At 40.2% G+C, this 19,180-nt stretch overlaps 2 protein-coding genes across 2 annotated transcripts; one reads left to right on the top strand and one right to left on the bottom strand.

Moving 5' to 3' along the window:
• Window positions 1-148: 148 nt before the first annotated feature.
• pcnp (PEST proteolytic signal containing nuclear protein) lies at window positions 149-4,087 on the bottom strand. Its single transcript, XM_080499942.1, has 5 exons — window positions 4,012-4,087; window positions 2,335-2,561; window positions 1,410-1,484; window positions 1,268-1,323; window positions 149-1,170 (listed from the first exon to the last, which is right to left on the bottom strand). The coding sequence occupies exons 1-5, from the start codon at window positions 4,058-4,060 to the stop codon at window positions 1,059-1,061; spliced, it is 519 nt and encodes a 172-aa protein (XP_080356068.1). The 5' UTR covers window positions 4,061-4,087; the 3' UTR covers window positions 149-1,058.
• Window positions 4,088-4,170: 83 nt separating this feature from the next.
• Window positions 4,171-10,404, top strand: stk16 (serine/threonine kinase 16). The gene is made up of 8 exons (XM_080496252.1): window positions 4,171-4,225; window positions 5,296-5,420; window positions 5,592-5,811; window positions 5,896-6,029; window positions 7,075-7,162; window positions 7,765-7,893; window positions 8,015-8,136; window positions 8,695-10,404. Exons 2-8 carry the CDS (start codon window positions 5,335-5,337, stop codon window positions 8,831-8,833), a joined length of 918 nt encoding a protein of 305 aa, XP_080352378.1. The 5' UTR covers window positions 4,171-4,225; window positions 5,296-5,334; the 3' UTR covers window positions 8,834-10,404.
• The last annotated feature ends 8,776 nt before the right edge of the window (window positions 10,405-19,180 follow it).

Genomic DNA, 19,180 nt, shown 5'->3' with positions numbered 1-19,180 from the left:
ATACGATGAAACTAAACAAAAAAACATGAAATGCTCAAGCATCCTTTATAAGGTTCAATATAGAATATTAAATCAGCTATAAAACATGCTTCTTTTATGTGTCTACACTAGTACTGTTTAATTTTTTTAAAAAGACATTGAAGCTGTGAATGTTTTAGGGTTTATTTAATTTCAGGACGTCCATACAACAGTTAGGTAACTCAAAAAGCGATGGATGAAAACGGGTTTTAAAAGCTACCGCTCGTACTCTGCTCACAGTAGCGGATTTAGGTTGTTTTTTCTTTTCTTTCCAATTCCCATTTCAACTAATAATAATAAAAAAAATAAAAATATCACACACACAAAAAAAAACCCACATGCTCAGTTGATACAAAAATCAATACAACCACTGTGCCACCATGTGTTTGCCAGATGCAGCGAAGCACAAAACAAACCAGAAATACTGGCACAATGCTTGAACAAACAAGAACCAAACAGGAGTCGGCCTCTGAGGATACACAGCCGGTGAAAACAACAGGATTGTAGGCTGACGTTGACGAACTAAAACACAAAAAGGACAAGTTGTGGATCTATCGAAATCACTCTCATACCAACTGGACACTCAAAACTCACAATCCAATGACTGGATTTAAAAGTAAAACCTGCGTCACTTCACGGGCGATTTGGAAACGCGCCAAACCACCTTGGGAGGGGAAGAACAGAAACACCACATGAACGCTGTGTGAAGCGAGATTTCCTCGTTCGCCCACAGATTTTAAATTGTCGTAAATCTTATACAGTTTGGAAACAATGCTCTGGATAATGTTCGTATCTCATCTGTCTATCAATGGACTGCACCTCCTCCTCCTCCTCCTCCTCCTCTCAGTTACAATCAACCAGTAGTTCGTCAGGAACAAAAACCAGCCACAATCACAGGAGGCTTAAAATATTTCACACAGCAGGTCCTTAAAGCTCGACTGTACGAATCAACGGTGAGGAATATTTTAAGCCTTTGCAGATATTTGACTTGGTTAACCTGTACAAAATTACTAATAGCGACAAAATCTCTTGACAGTTATTTACAGCTTGTCTGCTTGCGCCTTCAGCTTCCTCTCCCAAAGTTTCTTGTGGTCAGAGAAGCCCTGCTTGCCCTTGTTGAAAGAATTGGGTCCAGCAGACGTTGGTGTCTCTCTGAAAAGGACGCGCAGACATCGTCAACGCAGTAACTTAAGTGAGACATTGAACTGATTTTTCAATAAAAGCCGAAGCTGAGGAAACACCTCAATACCTGCCAATGTTCTTCATCCTCATTTTCGCCTCCGGGGGCATCTCCTCTGGTTCACTCTGAAAGTCACAATAAATTGAAGGTCAGACTCCACAGAACTCCTGCGTCCGTACGACCGTCCCATGCTAAGTTCACGTGTACTTACATCATCACTCTCGTTGAACACCGATGCCAGGCCTGCCTTTTTTGGAGGAACTGATGGAACCGGCTCTTTAGGCTTCTGCAACAAGTCGAGCAAATAAGAAGAAAATGTCACCCCTCTCTGTTGTTTTAAGAAAAAACAATTAACTTAACCATCAAATCAAGCATCTTAAGCTGACCAGGGCTCAACGTTAAGGTTCCCACACAAGAGGAACCTTTTTTGTTTTTAATACGAGTAAATGCCTTGAAGTGTATTTATTTCTATTGAGGAAGGAAATCTTTACACAATTAAAATAATCACAAGCCATTGAATTTACAACACATTTTCAAGTGATTTGGTTTCAGACAAACAGCAGTGGGGGAAAAAAAGAAATCGCTGCCCAAATCCATGAGTGCAATGAGATCCAGGCTCATGGATGTGAACGCTAATTGTGTTTCAAACACTACTGACATTGTGCTTTTCTGCTAAAGTTCATAAAACTCTCATATTAACAATTAAGGGTTAGTGAACTCTCTCAGAATACGTTTGTCGTGGATGGTGGCTAAAGAAACGACAGAAGGGAGTGCGGGAAAGTTACAAGGGGCAACAGAGCTAGAAATTAATTATTTAATTATGTAAACAAATCCAATCTTTTAGAGCATAGTAAAAGATTAACGTTCATGAACATCTATAAGGGTTGTAATTTGTTTCGTTGCTTAGCGGTAACACAGTAAACAACTTCAGTCAGATTGCAGAATTACCCCACAAATAAAAGGTTGCAGTTAGTTAAAAACCTGGAGTGGTGACTAGGTTTTGGAGCAAATAATAATTCGTGTTGAGCCCAGGTGGTAACGCACTTTACACTGTGTTGACAATCACAGTCATTCTTCAACACCCCTGCATGTCTGCAGTAGGTTTCAATGTAACTTTAAAGATGCCAAACACTCACGGTTGCGCCAAGCTTGATAGATATGGGGTTTGATTTCTTCGCCACCTGACTGCCCATGCTAAAGCCTAACTTGGAGACTTTGCGTGGAGCCGCTGGGTCTGCCGTGAAGTCGTCGTCATCTTCGAGAGTGAGATGCTGGGATGTGCGTTTGACTGCTGTGCCTTCTCCTCCCACATTGCTACAAGAGACAGGCTTAGTTTTCACTCTGCCTCCCTCCTCCTGCGGCCCTGCTTGAGGCAAGACAACTCACCAAGGTGAAAAACTGGGCTTTGGGAAAAGGGAGTAATGAATGTTATCATCTTTACCTGTGTGGCTATGTTTCAAGCCATTAATGAAACAAAAAAAATTCATAAATGAGGTTCCGGTCTACAAATTAGCTTTCTGTGTTAACATGAACAGCACTGACAGTGACCTCTCATTAAAAGCCTTCTGGTTTCACAATAAAAGGAAAAGCTAAGGCAAAAATACATACAAAATCATTTTACAGCATAATTTCAAGCATTTCAAGTTTTTTGTTCATGCAAGAGTGAGCATGCAAGTTCCATTAGCAAGAAAGACTGGCAAAGTATCTTTCAATTAATAAAATCACAAATGTCTTGTGACGACAGCAGGGCTTGGACTTAAATTGTCTTTTGGGCCACTTGGCCAAGGGTTCGCAAGAGTTAATATATAATATCAAATCATATCAGTCAATGTTGCTCTCCAGAGACCTCAGTACTCTCCGACGTGTATTTTCAAGTGTGTGAAATTTCAAAAGTTCTATTCCAAATTTAGACCATGCAGTCCATGTTGAAATATAACCGGGTTTGATCTGCTTCAGTGAAGTTCGCGTGTGGAAAAATAAACAACAGAATGACAGTCTTTTTAAGCCGAGAGATGTGTTGCTTGTGATTCTGATCAATCTGGAGCTTCTGTGAAATATTTTTTATCCAGCTTTGATCAGTGCAGCTGAATTGGCTTTTCCTCTGAACTTAGTTTAGTAGTAGGATGTACATTTGGAAAACAACACAGCACAGTTGCTGTTTTGAAACGGTCACGAATGATTCATCCATCAAAGACTGATATACCTTCTGGGACAACCTGAGTGAGTTTGTACTGGTATGAATCACTGAAATTGGGGGGGGGGGGTTCTAACAAACCAGGGAAAATGTCTTTAACCCCTTGCAGTAAATTCCATTTTGTCCATGAAACTGCAGAATCAGAGGATTAGCTTAATATTGTGGGCGTTATCAGGTCTTGGGGAGTTACTCCATGGTAAACAACATTATAATATAGTTGTTAATAGTGTATGCATGAGGTGCTGCTGGGAGCAGTGAACCAGTAGTGACCTTTACAACTAAACTAGATAGCTTTGATTAGTAGCTACTGGTAAACTACCCTGGCTAACGCTAGGCTAGTAGGCTCTCAGGCAGTAATAGAGACGTCACCGATAGGCTTTACTGTTACATCTGGGGATAACTTGCTGTATAATTTCCCATTACAAGCAAGGACGCAGCTTAATTTGTAATGTTATTAACAGCTAGTTGGCTAGGAGTAAACAGCTAACATGAAGTCATTTTCACGGTAGCGTAGCCGCGTCGTAATGAACACAAGTATTAAAAAGGCGGTAAAGCATACTAAATTCTAATGCATGATATTTTTCACCAATTACAAAGGGTAAAAGGGCATGAATATCACCTCCGTCGTCGGAGCTCCCTCTCCTCTTATGCTCGTAATCCGCCATCATTTACTTGATCAAACTGTGCCTCGCGACGTCGCTAGTGTTATTGTGGCACTGTGGGTCAAGCGCACAGTTGGGTGCTGCCGCATGAGGAAGACACGAAGAAGAAGAGGGCGGCAGTGGGCGGAGCAACATGTCAGCGAGCTAACTTGGTAAACAGAAAAAAAACTGGTGAGAGAAAATAACCCAAATTGCAGGTTTTGTATTGTGTTTGACACTATTTTCTAGCCCGGCTTGTAAATTTAAACTCACACGGCGACGGGGAGTAAAGCGATATAGTGAAATGTTGCGTTTAGTTTTCCCCTGCTGTTTTTAAATGGCTTGTCAGAGCTAACTGTGTTAGCTTTTGTAACTCACTGTGGACTTGCAGTTTTAGCTCTTTTATTTACGTGTGTTTTTCTACATCGGGTTTGACTTAACTATTACTTTAAAAGTACGTGTTTTGGGCTGTGACAGAAATGTGCATAATAGCTATTTTGGGGCGATATGCTGAGCTCTTTTGGTCTATGTCGTCCCGATGTGAGGACTCATTCTCACTTTGTGTCTGCTGATGTGAAAATAACTCGTTATGCCTTCAGTGTGTGGTCTTCACTCTATGTTATGAAGATTTAAAATACAATGCTTGTCAAACGTAGGCGTTTAACTGGGTCAAGTATAAGGCTGCAGCTAATTATTTGCCATACAGAAATAAGCTGCCTTAATACTAAACTCGCTGTTTGAGTTTTAACATTTCAGGAAATTGTTAACCCTTATGTGTGTTTCCGTCAAATTTGAACTATTTTAAAGTATTATCTCGGAGAATGTAGTCAGTGTGATCAGAGCAGCAGCATTTAAAGGGACCTCTAAGTGTACATTGAAAACTATTTGTCTTTGAATAAACTGAATAATCAAATAAAATTGATTTTCTTTTTTGCTGTCTGCTCAACTTATCAAATAATAGTTGCAGCTTTAAACTTTAAACACGATATAATTGTTTGAGTATCTTAATTTTTATCCGATATATAAAACGAATCCAATATTTGACTAATAGACACTCCTGATACAGTAAGACATAATTAACATCATATATTATCCACCAGGCGAGAATGTTCATTGTATGTTATTGCTGTTTTGTTGTTGCAATGATTGTATAACGCTAATAATGTGATAATATTATGCATCAGTTGGCCATAAGATCTCATTACACTCAGTGAGTTGAGTTCTCTCCCATTTCAAATAACTTCAGTTGTTCTCTCTCCTAGCCTCCTGAAAGCTTGCTGCTAAACAATGTACCAGTCAAGATGGGGCAGGCCCTGTGCATATGTTCCCGTGGCTCGATCACCATTGATAACAAAAAGTATTACTTTGTCCAGAAATTAGATGAAGGGTGAGTAAACAAGTTCACTGACATCTGTCTGAATTACTATTGCAGCACTAATTTCAGTATTCGTATTAGTGTTTGTTTTGTAATACAATGGACATTGACCATTTTCACCCATAATAGATTTGTATTAAGGAGCTTTTCCCACAGTCTATTCTCTCTGTGATCTCTCCCCAGTGGGTTCAGTTATGTTGATCTGGTTGAGGGAGTGAAGGATGGGCACTTCTACGCCTTGAAGAGGATCCTCTGTCATGACCGTGAAGGTCGCCAGGAGGCTCAGACCGAGGTGGAGATGCATCAGCAGTTTAATCACCCAAACATCCTGAGCCTCATTGCACATGCCTTTGTTGACCATGGAGGAAAGACTGAAGCCTGGTTACTCCTGCCTTATATCAGAGTGAGTCGTTGCGGCAGTGAGCATGACTGGAATCTTCAGTATGGACATGATCTGACCCTGATAAGTTTCTGTGTGTCCGAACAGAAAGGAAGCCTGTGGTCTGTGCTTGAGAAGCTAAGGGATAAAGAAAGTGCAATGCCTGAAAAACAGATTTTACAAATCTTGCGTGGAATCTGCTCCGGACTCAAGGCTGTTCACGAGAAAGGCTATGCACACAGGTAATACTCGTATACTCTCTTGTGGTAACGTATTTTAAATGAAGAGCTGTTACGTTTTTGTTCTTAAATGTAACTTATTTTAAATCTAAAAGTCACCTAACGTAGGTGAAGAAAGTATAGCCAATTTCATTCATGTGTAAAGTTTTATTTTACATAAATAATTAAGTTATTCCAATGATAATCGATTGGCCACTTTGCAGCCTGTCGTCACCTAACAATAATTTTAAAGTGAGAACATGCACATAAACATTAACGCTAATGCTGAATGAGTAAACATCAAATTTGTGGTTTGAGGTAAAACTATGTGGAGTATACAGATATTCAGGTCGAGTGATTGCTACTGTCAGAAGTCAACACATATTTGCTCAGGATCAGGGTTATAGCTTCTATTAAAGTATTCAACATGTTCTCTTTAAATTCATTTTTGAACAAGTACACAACAGAAAAGATAATAAATAAATAAATGAAGCTTGTTTTTAAAACATACACCTTTTGAGCTCTTTACTAAATGTATACAATCACAATCAGTTATATGTACAAATCGCTATGTACCCCATTACAATTATACATAGTTATATGTGCATACTGTACATACACATGTTTATACATATAAATATATAGACACACACGGATATATCTATAAAAGATGGATCTAACATCATGCCCACTGATTAACCTCCTCTTCTACATTCCTCTTCTCGCCTCAGGTTGTAGCCATCTTCTATTTCTGTGAACATTTAATGGTTATTGCTGGAATTATACATAATTTGGCAGATCTTATCTTAAATTTATTCCACTCTCTACATCACAAGGAGTTTGATTTGAAAAACAATCAATTTGTTTGTTCTTCATGGCACGTGTAAAAGTGTGGCAGAGCGTCGTATATCATTAGTGTGGATTGTAAAGATTGACCTCATCAAATGTATTATTTGTCAAAATTATACCATTGACCTGTCTTCCAAGTGGCAGGTTTTTTCTTTTTCTTTATATATATATATAAATTAAATTACTCCATCTAAACCAATGTTATTCACGCCTTTCTCAGAGACCTGAAGCCCACTAACGTACTCTTGGATGAGGACAACCGGCCGGTTCTGATGGACCTCGGCTCTATGAACCGGGCCAGGATTGAGGTATGAGGATGTTTGAAAGTGTTGGATAATCAAGCAGGAGGCATTGATATTTATAGTCAAATAGACAATTTTCACCATCACTAATGATGTGTCACCACCAAACAGTAAAGTAATGCGACCAAATGTAACGTGGGCATAGTGTTACATCATGCCTGCTCAATAGTTCTCTAGATTGTTGTTGCTCAGGAGATCTATAATTCCACCACTGGATGGCAGAGTTGCGTATTTAATGCTGGTGAACTTCATATTCAAATTCCTATGCTTCCTTGAAAACATTGTTGAGTGTTTGTCTGATTGCAGTGTCTCAGTTTCACGATGATATTTGATGGTGACCTTCCATTTATCGAAAAAAAAGTTGGATAGGGTCCTTGTTTACGTTTGATTTGGAAAAGGAAAAACACACTTAAGTGTACATGTTATGGCAACGAATCTTTATTGTGGTTATTATTTTTATCACATGTGTTGCTTGAGCTTCCCACATTAATTTAGCTGCTTGAAAAACTTGGTATTTTTCACTTATCGTCATGTCCAGGCCTCTGAATGATCCTAAACAGTTTGATTAATAAAAAAAAAATAAAAAAAATACCCTGACTTGATGACAGGTGAGAGGATCCAGAGAGGCCATGACCATCCAGGACTGGGCGGCGCAGCGGTGCACCATTTCCTACAGGGCTCCGGAGCTCTTCAACGTGGAGAGCCACTGCATCATAGACGAGCGCACCGATATCTGGGTATATCGCTTCTTCCTTTCCCGCCGTTCATGTTTCCTCCGTAAAGTCTGTAACGGTGCACCGATCAGTCACTGACCTGAGTGCTGTTTGTTGGGAATGTGGTCCTCTGGCACGCCTCCAGTCACTCGGCTGCGTGCTGTACTGCATGATGATGCTGGAGGGGCCGTACGATCTGGTCTTCCAGAAGGGGGACAGTGTTGCTCTGGCCGTCCAGAACCCCGTGGTCATCCCACAGTCCTGCAGGTCAGTCTTCACTTTGATTTTCTTACTGTTGTTTTAGAATCTGTTGCATATTTGCCTTGATCCTCTTGTCTTCTTGTTTGCAAAGCAGTTTTTTTTTTCATGATTTAACGAAAGGCAACAAAAAGTTAGGACTCTATTTTCTGCAGTGTTGTGAAAATGTGAGCATCCACTTGAAAAGTAAATGAATAACTCGATAGTGAAATCAAATGCTTTTTCGTAATTTGATTCACAAAAGTAAATCAATGCAAAAAACACAATTTCAACACAATAATTTGTGACATAATAAGTATGTATTTGAATGACGTGAAGCTTCAAGATAAAGGTTCAAAACATCCATATATAATTTCAGATTTAAAAATATTAGGTTACAAACAAAAATTACTTTGAATTTACTATATTTTGTCAGCATGGAGCTGCAAACAGCTGACTTCTCAAATACGAAACGTTAATGTGTTGATCAGTTGTTGTGTTTTTTTGTGGAAATAACAACAGTGAACCATTTCTTTAAATACGACTGAAACTCAAGTTGTAAATTCAGCGTCCATGTCTTGTGCTCAGGTACTCGGAGGGCCTGAAGATGCTGCTCAGCTCCATCATGGTGTCTAATCCCCAGGAGAGGCCAAACGTCAGCTGGGTTCTTGACCAGGTTCAGGACCTGCAGAGTCGCAGCCCGAACACCCAAACCAACATGGTCTGATCTTGCACGGCGCACTTGACGAGATCCTGGAGACCCTTTGCACACTAATGACCTTCCCTTATTTCCCAGCTTGACTTAATTTCTCATATTTATTGACTGTTGTGTTAACGCCTCGGTACTCATCGTCACTCATCACGGGGAGCTTGGCAAAAGTTTTTTTTTTTTAAATCCAGTTAAAGGCTGTGTGTCACAAAACATATTGTAGATTTTATATTCTTTCCAAATAATTCGAAGAATTGAAAAGCCTTAAATATAATTGGGATACTGGTTCTCTTTGTTGTTTGAGCTGGAGCTGGCATTCTGTTTGCTTATGTTAGTATTGGGGTTGGAAACCAGCTTCAAAATGTTTTCTAATGTTGGTGATAATATGAAGTTGGATTAATCTTCGAGCTTCAGAGATGCTCTTAAAAGAATCACATTGGCTGTTTCTGCCTCATCCGCTAATAATGGCGTCTGTTTTTAACTCCACATTTGTGGTGTCGTTTCAGAACAGCAACTAAAATTGTCACTCGAATTTGTAACGACAGAGAAGCTTTGCCAAACTTTCCAGTGGATGAAAGCTGCCTGAGTTCAATACATATCAAATCACATTCTCTACCAAGAAGGAATATGTTCCAGTTCCCTTTAGTTTTGACCGGATTCCTTAAGTTTCTTCTGTATAGGTGTGTGTGAGTGTGTGTGTGGGTTACACATAATGTTCTGTCATCATCAATACACTTCGGTTTTTCTCCACAGAGTCACTCACACACCGTTTAGGCCTGAACTGTAGATTAAAATGAAAAGACAGCGTGATCTTTGGATGCAATACTGCGACTGAAGGTGCTCCATTATTACGGTTCTCTTCTCTGCTGCTTCACACGATGGTTTGTCATTGTAACTGTGCAATTTGGCACTTAGTAAAATGTAGAACTGAGCTCACACGAAAAGAGTAGAAGAAAGTGGTCACATTTTAAGACACAAACCACAGAGGATTACTTTTATATTAGCTGAAAAGGTTGGACTTGTTTATATTACCTATGTGTTACTATCATACTTTCGTTGTAATTTAATTCCTTTGACTTCAATTTTCTCTGTATTTCTTTTCATTCCACATGTATTTAACTGAATGTCGTCTCACACTTTTGTTCTCTCAGGGTACACACACACATCTCAAATGATCGGATGGTCTTTATTCGCAGACCGAAGTGGTACCTTTTAAAGTTAAGAAATATTTTTGGGGCATTAAGTTAACGCTTTTGTGACTGTAATGCAGTTATATAGGACAATGTTAGAGCTCAAATATGTCCTTGTACACTTGAGTTTTTTGGGGGGGGAATGTGATGGAATAGCAATTGACGCATTGTTTAAATACACGTTTCCTTTTGAAGTCAGTTAAATAAATTTGAAGATTTGTGTAGTTTTTCATTGCTAAATAATACCGGGCTGATGCTACAGGTCAGTAACTTTGTAACGGTATTGATCGAAGATCCCAGAGTTAATGATGTGCTCTTTGATTATGGGAGTTTTTGTTGAAATAATGTGTCATCTCTTATTCACTGCACAGTAAAGGATAAATAAATATTAAGATATGGCATACTGTCTTGAGTTTTTATTGTGATTTGTGACAGTTTTAACTCAAGATTTCATGCCCAGACCAAGTAAAGTGAGAGCAAAGGTACAAATAATGATTTTTACTGCTTAAAATAGATATTGTGACATCATATACTTGTAAGAGGAATAAGAGAAATACTTCCTCATCAAAACCTTTTTTTTATTCACAAGTCATTCTGCATGTGAAAGCATATTGGGAAGAATACCGTGGTCTAATTCAGGTGTACTTTAAATAAAAAAAATAAATAAACAACCTCTAATTGTTATCTAACAATGCTTAGTCAATATTACTTATGAATCATTCCCTATAAGTTGCAAAACCCAAGTATAATAGTTTACATTTAATGCTTGACTTTTAAATGTTTTTTTTTTTTTTGCATTACATGAGTTCAAGTATCTTTAAGTTAGCATGCAGACAATTTCCGGAATTTGTTGCAAGACGAATAATTGAAATTCCTCCTTTTATTTGTGACCCAAAAAACAATGTCCAAAATTAATAGTTATTGTTTTACAGGTTTAATCAACAGGAATTAAAATGTAATTACTGCGTTCAGTAATATACAAAAAAAAGTGAACCATATTAGGTGTACACTCGTTGATGTAATACACTGAATTAGTGAATCAGTCGGCATAATTCTCATAGATTCGTGTGGGAGATGTCATACATTTGGCCCATGGTAGTAAAAATTACATTTTTGTTGCCCATCAATGTTTGAGGCAATCTCTGAAACAAAAATATCAAACTGCATGTGCAAAAGGATTTACAACTCTTGCATCCACTCAGATCAGTGCGATGTCTCACTCCGCTGCCACCCCAATTACTTTCAAAGGTAATTTCTACCTTACCAGGCACGAATACACAAATGTGAAGAGCCATAACGTGAAACAACGCGTCGCATACCGACAGTGCACGTAGGCCTTTTCCTACACAATCATCGAAAAGAGCGATTGCACTTGAATTGATGACATCCCGTCTGATTTTGTCTTCAGCCCCACCGACGAACCCCAGACTCCCCTGGGATCGGGTTCAGGATGGAGTTGTGTTTATGGGCGGCATCGTCTGCCGGCGAGGCGCTGAATGATGTCATACCACACAAGTGCAAGGTCAACTCATTGTTTGTCTGAGCCTCGGCACCAAATTCCACTGGCTTTCGCTTGTCGTTCGGTCAGGAGACGACTGCACTGTGGCAGCTGCTGGGATCCTCTCTGTGTGTGTGTGTGTGTGTGTGTGTGTGTGTGTGTGTGTGTGTGTGTGTGTGTTCATTTGCGGCCCAACTTCAGGCATCAAACATATAAACACACTTTAGCTCTCACACCATAAACCATCCGCAGCCTTTATTGATTTGGCGATGAATCAATTAGTGAATTATTTAATTAGCAGAGCATTATGGGTCAGTGCAGAGCGGCTCTCACCCTGCAGTGTTTCCAGGTCTCTCTAAATCACTTTGCACATATGCTTTGGACCCCATGAGGGTGTGCGCATGTCATCCCATCTGTGCACACGGTGACACCCCCCCCCCCGCCAAAGTTTTTAAAATACAGTAAATTCTGCTGCGACCCTGCAGGAGACCTTGTAAAGTCGTCCGGTAAGTTTCAGCTGCTAGCCTCCCCCACCCCTCTCCGATGATGGATCCATATTCCTCTAAAGCTTTATGTGTTTCGGACTCAGAACTTTTGCTGTCACTCAAGTCCAAATTAGTCTTGGCTGCGGCAGAAAGCGGGAGAAATATGGACATTACGTCTTTCCCCGTTGAGTGGATGAGTTATGTCTCGTGCTTGTGATCGGGGCGTTGTTTCCATCCAGGAGCTTTCTCGGCACTCATTAATTCATGGGAGTGTTTGGGTTAAAATGCATAATGAGTTCATTAAGGGGGATTGGCGTAATCAAGAAAGGTATTGGCTTAATTACTGGCACATCGCCAGAACTATCCGGTCTGCGTGGGATCTGCAACCCGGCCTGTCCTCGGAGCTCACTAATTTAATTAAGTGTACAAAATGCTACACCCTAACGTCGCCCTTGGGGGCAATTATGGCACTGGAGATTGAAAGATCTCCGCCGGGGGTATTTTACTCACTGGCAGGAGATTGCCTGTGTCAGTTAGCTGATTGCATTGATTATATTGATTTGTAACAGCTTTTCGGGTAATTTCATCTGCAAAGGTGAGAGCAACACGTTGGCCCGGGGACTTTTTTATTTATTCTTTCTTTATTTAGACGCCGGACTCTTTTGCCAAGTGATTAGATGAAATGGAGCTCCACAATAAGTCTTTTAAAGTGGGAGTTGGGGAAAGAGGGCGATCGATAGTTTTTATTTGTGGTAGAAGGTCAGTACAGGTTGGATGTTGTGAATTCTTTCAAAGGCATCACAGCTCCTTTACCTGCAGTGTCGCTCTGTGGTGCTGAAACTGCAACAAAAGTGGCCTCGATGTGAGGAACTAGAAAATGTTCATGTGGGGGCAAAGGGAGTGGGAAGTGTGAGACTCGGAGGGCTTCTGAAAGTGATGAAAATGGAGGCTGCTCCTGCAGTTTGTCTTTAATAACTAGACTATGTGGTGTGGGATATGCTTTTTAATCATTCAGTTTGTGTATTTGTTTCTTTATCTTTGCTTTCTTTTGGTCAAGTTACTTCTTTTCTCTGTGTGAAGAGGGTGGCACGGGACTGGTGAAATGTCAGGGTTACATTATCCTCCATCTGGTTCTTCGGTGTGTTTCATAAGGTCTAGAACTCAAATGAGCCACAGCCTGGATCTGCCATGTCATTGAAGGGCCATTTCAATATTTGATTTGTATAAAACAAATGCACATTTATTTCTCACATTGTTTTTTTTTTTTCTTCTGTCAGATATTGTATTTGCAGTTCATTCTCCTGATTCTCAAAAAGCCGTATTTAAGTCTTTCAGTAAACATAGATTAAAATAAAGCTATTCATTTAACCTTGAAATAACCTAAGGCATACGTTGTTTCTCAGTAAATATCTGAGAGGACCTCTGCTCACATCGCTCATCATTACTGCTGACTGGACGAGTTCCACACCAGTCAACAGAAAATACCGCAGAATCAAATTTTTTTTTAATTGATGTGTTCTTCATCAACTTTTCTTCAAGGTTTTTTTTATGCAATCTCTCCTCTGCCGTTACTGTTATACTTTCTCCTGATGCTGCTGATTTTTTTTTTTCTTGGTGCATCGTCTGCTAATTTCCCCAAAAGTGTGTTTCATCACTCTCCAGGTTTGGAAATTAATAAGGAAACCAAATCGCATTATATCTCACACATCAAAGTGATTTTCGATAGTAAAAAAAAAAAAGACAGGATGAAAGAATAGGACAGGAGTTCAAGAATGTAAGCGGTGCAAATTAAGATAAATCACAATTTGAGTATTGTCCAGACATAATTTATTCAAATGAATAATAGATATTCATCCATCTATCTTATATTCTGCTTATTGATCCCAGCCGACTTGGGGGGGGTGAAGACGCTGTACACAGTGGAGGGTTCACTGCTCCTTCACACAATCATCCACTTTAAAATCACCAGTTGACCTGAGAAATGCATGTTTTTGGATTGTTCGGGAACTGAAGTATCAGGAGAAATGCTCACATAGGAAGAACATGCAAACTCTACCCAGAAGGCTCTGGAACAGAGAACTAATAGGGTTCTAAAAACTTCCTCTCAGTGGAATTGATATAATATGTGTGATCCTGCACTTCCTGCTCAAACCTTCTGGCTTCGTTTTTGTTTCAGACACTGTCAACCAAAGTCCATGCAGACTTTGAATGAATACTGAGACAGTACGTTTAGATAAACATGATGTATGATATAGCTTTTAGAAATATACAGTTTTAAGTTGTGACATATTTCGGCATAGCAAATCGATCCAGTTTTTTTTGTGGTGTTTCCAGTCTGTGGATGTGAGTGTGTGTGTTTTTTTTGCCTGAATTGCCGTAGCTCAGTGACCTGGTGTCTCCTGCCTTTCACCCTGCGTTGGTCCAGAGACTCCAGTCTCCTGTAACCCTCATCCTGATGATATGGAAAAACTAACTCATCGGTGACAACTTCGTATCAAAAAACAAGTCGTTATTTTTCATTTATTTGTTTGTGTATATTGCCTTTTTTTTCCCTTCTTAAATTAAACTTTAGTTTTCTGTCAACTCAAGTTTCCCTAACTGTGATAGCACCTGGGCGATGTTTGGAGAAAAATGCAAATAAGCCAAATAAAGAAAGTATCATGTGTATTATCAGATCTCTCATGAGATTTTTTTCTTCTTATTTGCTTCTCCTGAGAGTTGAGTTCTCCTGACCACCTCCAAGATGTCATTAAAAAAAAAGAAGAAAAAAAAGATGGTGACATTGAAAATTGACATAAAGAAAACTGCCCTCGCACTTGACCAATAAACAAACGCTCATGACGCGACTTCTATTCCACCAATTAACGAGAGAAATGTGCCCCCGGCGGATCAGTTTTAATTACAGGCCTGTAACCTTTGCTAACTGTGGGCAAAGGTAAAACGGGGCTAATAGTTTGATGAGCAGTTCATCAGCGCTGATTAAGAGGATGGGATGACAAGATAATCCAAAGGTGGCACGGCCATTAAAGGTGGCCAAAGAAGAGCAAATTAGCTGATTAAACAAGTTCCCGTCGCAGCCGGTGCCAAGCAGGCGGAAGGGAGGGTCTCCATGAGTGATGGATGAGGAGGCGTGGTGGAAGCGTTTATGTCGCCTGCCGGTGGAGTTGTCACTGAATGAGTGAAGTGTCTTCATCAATTTGGGGCCATTATCATGTCAAAAGGAGAGGATAGTGCTCGGAGGAGGGGAACAGGTTGGGGGAGGAGAGAAGCAGAAAGCAATCTGCATACTACAAGCTCATTCATTTTCTCACACACACACACACACACACACACGCACACACTCCTCACCCCTCCTCCCGGGCAGGCCAGTTTACCGTAAGGCTGTTTAATTTTCCTGAAATAGGGCTGTGACAGCTGTGTCATGCTGATGAGAAGGCGCCGAAAAGAGTGGCGGCCTGTCACATCCCATCTATCTCAGCCACTGCAGAACCTCCTCCTCCTCCTCCTCCGCCGCCTCCTCTTCCTCCACCTCCTCTTCCCCCTCCCTCTCCTCTTCTGCTTGCCTTCACCTCCCCATGTCTTTTCCACTGCCTGAGATGTTGAACTTTTTTTTTTTTTTTTTTTTCTCCTCAAATAAACACAGCAGTCCCAGTCTGTTAAACCGCGGCGTGTCGGGGAGAAGCAGTGGCTGGCACAGGGGAAAAAAGGACAAAAGTAATAACTGGGAGCTGTTTTTTATTTCACCTGCATTGATTGTTATAGGTCTCTTTATCATCTGACCCAGCTCAATTATGCCGATTGGATATCACAGTGACACTGTGAGGTTGTGGCGACAGTAAAGCAAGATACGGAACAGAGGGAAGGGGGGGGGGGGGGGGGGGTCGTCGGAGAAAGATGGAGTGAAAGCATTGAAGATGAGTGCAGAAAGTAGCTTGTTGGTAGAAAATGCATCACTTAGCATGTATTACTTTGAGAAGAGAAGGACAGCAATTTAAATGTTCGTGATGTCATTTCCACCTGTCAGTCATGTCAGGGTGCGATAAATGTGGAGCCATTACATAAATGAGATGTTGACATGACCCCCCCCATATACATGCATGCAGACACACACTGGTATCTCTTTGGTTTTATGTAAATAGAATACAAATCCAGCAAATAACCGGAGGGCATTTTGTCAGCAGTAACCATCAGGTCATCAGTGGAGCACACACAGGTTTAGAAAAGATCTTTCAAAGACATCCGAATGAATTTGCTCACAGTAGTGTGCAAGGTAAGTGGCTGGGATTTTTCGTGCACGTTGGATTTTTAGTCTCACAATATCAGCTCTTAATTATAAGCGCCTGAAATAATGTGGATCAAAGAATAGGATCTTCACCTTCAAAGTACATTTGTGTTTATAAAAAGGGTTTTTAATGACGAGAATTTAATAATTAAATTTTTTTTTTACAGTGATGTTGTATTTTGCCCCGTTGCTTTGGAAAAGTACTTCCTACCCTGAGTTAGTGCACAATGTCACCAGAGTTATACTTTTATTTAGAAAAATATAGGATCATTTGGAGTACTGTGATACCGTAGTACCTATAAAACAAGTAATTTTAGTTAAACTCCATGTTCAGCAACCCAGTGCATGAGATACATCAACAAGACTTTTTGAAATAAATCCCCTTTAGATAAATATTTAAGCTAGGAATCATGAATTATGTGTGATTTTAGTTTAGTCTTACACGTATCCCTATACGTTTCATTGTAAATAAATTGCTGATTGTTTTATTTTTATGACTTTAGAAATGGAAACAGCTGACACTGAAGGGGTTAACACGGAGCGTTGTAAAACGTAGGGTATGAAGAAATTATGATTGAAGTGTGTGTGTGTGTGTGTGTGTGTGTGTGTGTGTGTGTGTGTGTGTGTGTGTGTGTGTGTGTGTGTGTGTGTGTGTGTGTTTTGCGGCCTGAAGGTTGTAGCAGATGCACACTGTTTGATGTTGTTTCAGCGCAATGATTGAGCCGTGAGTGATTCACTCGTAGGATTTTCTTTAATAAATCGGTTCAAATGATTGAAGCCCTGATAGAAAAGGGGGAAAAAAAGGAAAACTAACAAAAAGAAAAATGAGTGGAGTGGCTGTCTGGGAGTGTGTTGCTGCCAGGGGTCGCATTAAAGAGAAAAGTTGACTGAATGAATTGTTTCGACAGTGATGTAAAAACAGGAAGGCTGTCTGTCATGTTGGCACATCAGATTACTCAGATCGTCTCGGTGCTGCAACACAAAGTCACCCACAACCTGGTGGTCCATCAAGGGAGCGGAAAGCTAGAGAAGATGTGAAATATTACAGTAAACAGGTCAGGATTACATTATTATCACATTGTAAACCATATTTAAAGTGATCCTTTAGTATCAAAGTCTTAAGTAAAGATTTGAAGTTAAAGATAGTCACAGGTTTTTCACTTTGGAGTAGAGAAGTGAGTTTCTCATTCGCACGTCGCTGGTTCGGATTTTACTGCTAACGAGTCGCTATTGTGAATCTTTGAGCGACGCAACTCCTCAGGTTTCATCGGGAAGGACATCCACAACTTGTGCCAAATCAAACACGTCCATCACAGGACCCATTGTAGCAACCCGAGAAGGGAGCAGCCGAAACACACCTTCACCATTGTGATGAAGTTTACTATTATAGTAAGGAGCTTTTCACGTTGTAGCAAATTGTATAGTGATAATGTGAATTCCCTTTCTGCTCGGGGAGCCTCATACTTCCATAAACTGTCCTACTATGCTATTTGTGAGTGTGAGGACTTGTAGAAAAATATCATAATGCAGTTCACAGAGAATGACGAGTACACCTTGCCTGGTTGCTCCCAGCGATGGGTTCTGAGCAACACAATGTCCAGAGACAAACCTTAGATCTGCTTTCTTAACTAACCCGTAAATGCCAAGTGGACTTAACTCATGCAGCACGTACTACCATTCATAGAAACACTCATGAACACTATGTTGGCACTCGTTCTCTCCTGGAAACAACATGGAGGTCTTTGAAGTGATTTGGCTTTTAATCTCTGTATCGATTCGTTTTATAAAGATAACTTTTTTTTTTTTTATCTTTCAAGGATTCAAAACAGTGCTTTCGTAATATTCAAACACCCCCCCCCCCCCCAGTGGAACATTTGTATTTGCTGAGCATCAGTCAGGTGTCCACAGAAACAACAATAAACTGGTTTTGAGTGTGACGAATCACACTCTGTCCAACGGCAACATCAAAATCAATTTAAAAGAGTTTTCCTTTTTTTTCTCTCTCTCTCTCTCTCTCTCTCATTTGTTAATTTTTTTTTTTTTTTCATGCCCACACAAACACAGGTACCAGTGCCTGCAGGTGGACATGCAAAATCGTGTGTAACGTTCACAAACAGTGGATGGAGCCGCTGCGGCTACGCCTCCATCCGGGACGGCCAGTATTAATGATGCCAGCCGCTTTGATGCTGTCAAGCAGACAGATTGCCTTCACTCTTAACCCCGTTTTGAACCCAGCCTGCCACACACACGCACACACAAAAAAAAAGCCAGCTGTACACCTTCATACCAGTGCAAACACTTATTCACATTAGCGCCGCTATATTCACTGGAGGTGGAAGAATGCATTTATTTCGAGTCAGCACTAAGATCACATGTTGAAAACTGGCTGGATTAGAAAGAGTCAAACAGTTTTGTGAAAATACACAAAGTTGAAGTTGGACAATCATTGTGATCATTTGCCGATTAGCTGAACACTCATGGGAAAACAAATATAGCCCTTAGGACGAAGCACTCGGTCACACGCAGACCAATGCGGATTGAGCGTTTGGACTGTTTGGAACTTACAACATTCAGCTTTTTTCACAATTTGAGTTTTCCTCCGATCTGTCCTCCCGTCCGAGAGAAGCCCACTCTATAATTTACGTCCACGCTGGTGCTGGATTTGTCCCAGTAAGGAATATCTATGGTTTTACCAAAACAAACTGCTAACCTCAATTTCTAGACTTGAAACTGTCCTAATGATGTTACTGAAAAACGTATCACTTAAATTATTTGATCCGCCATCAGAGGAGTTACACAAACTTGACATAAATTAAAAAGTTATCATGGAAACGGTTCAGGCGATGTTGAAGGTTGAGGTGTAAAACTCTCATTGGAAATGAAAACTGCCTCCATGTGTCTTTTTACGGT

This window comes from Blennius ocellaris (assembly GCF_963422515.1).
Source record: "Blennius ocellaris genome assembly, chromosome: 1".
Classification (NCBI taxonomy): Eukaryota; Metazoa; Chordata; class Actinopteri; order Blenniiformes; family Blenniidae; genus Blennius; species Blennius ocellaris.
The sequence above is the reverse complement of the archived record's forward strand: the minus strand, read 5'-3'. Positions and strand labels throughout refer to the sequence as shown.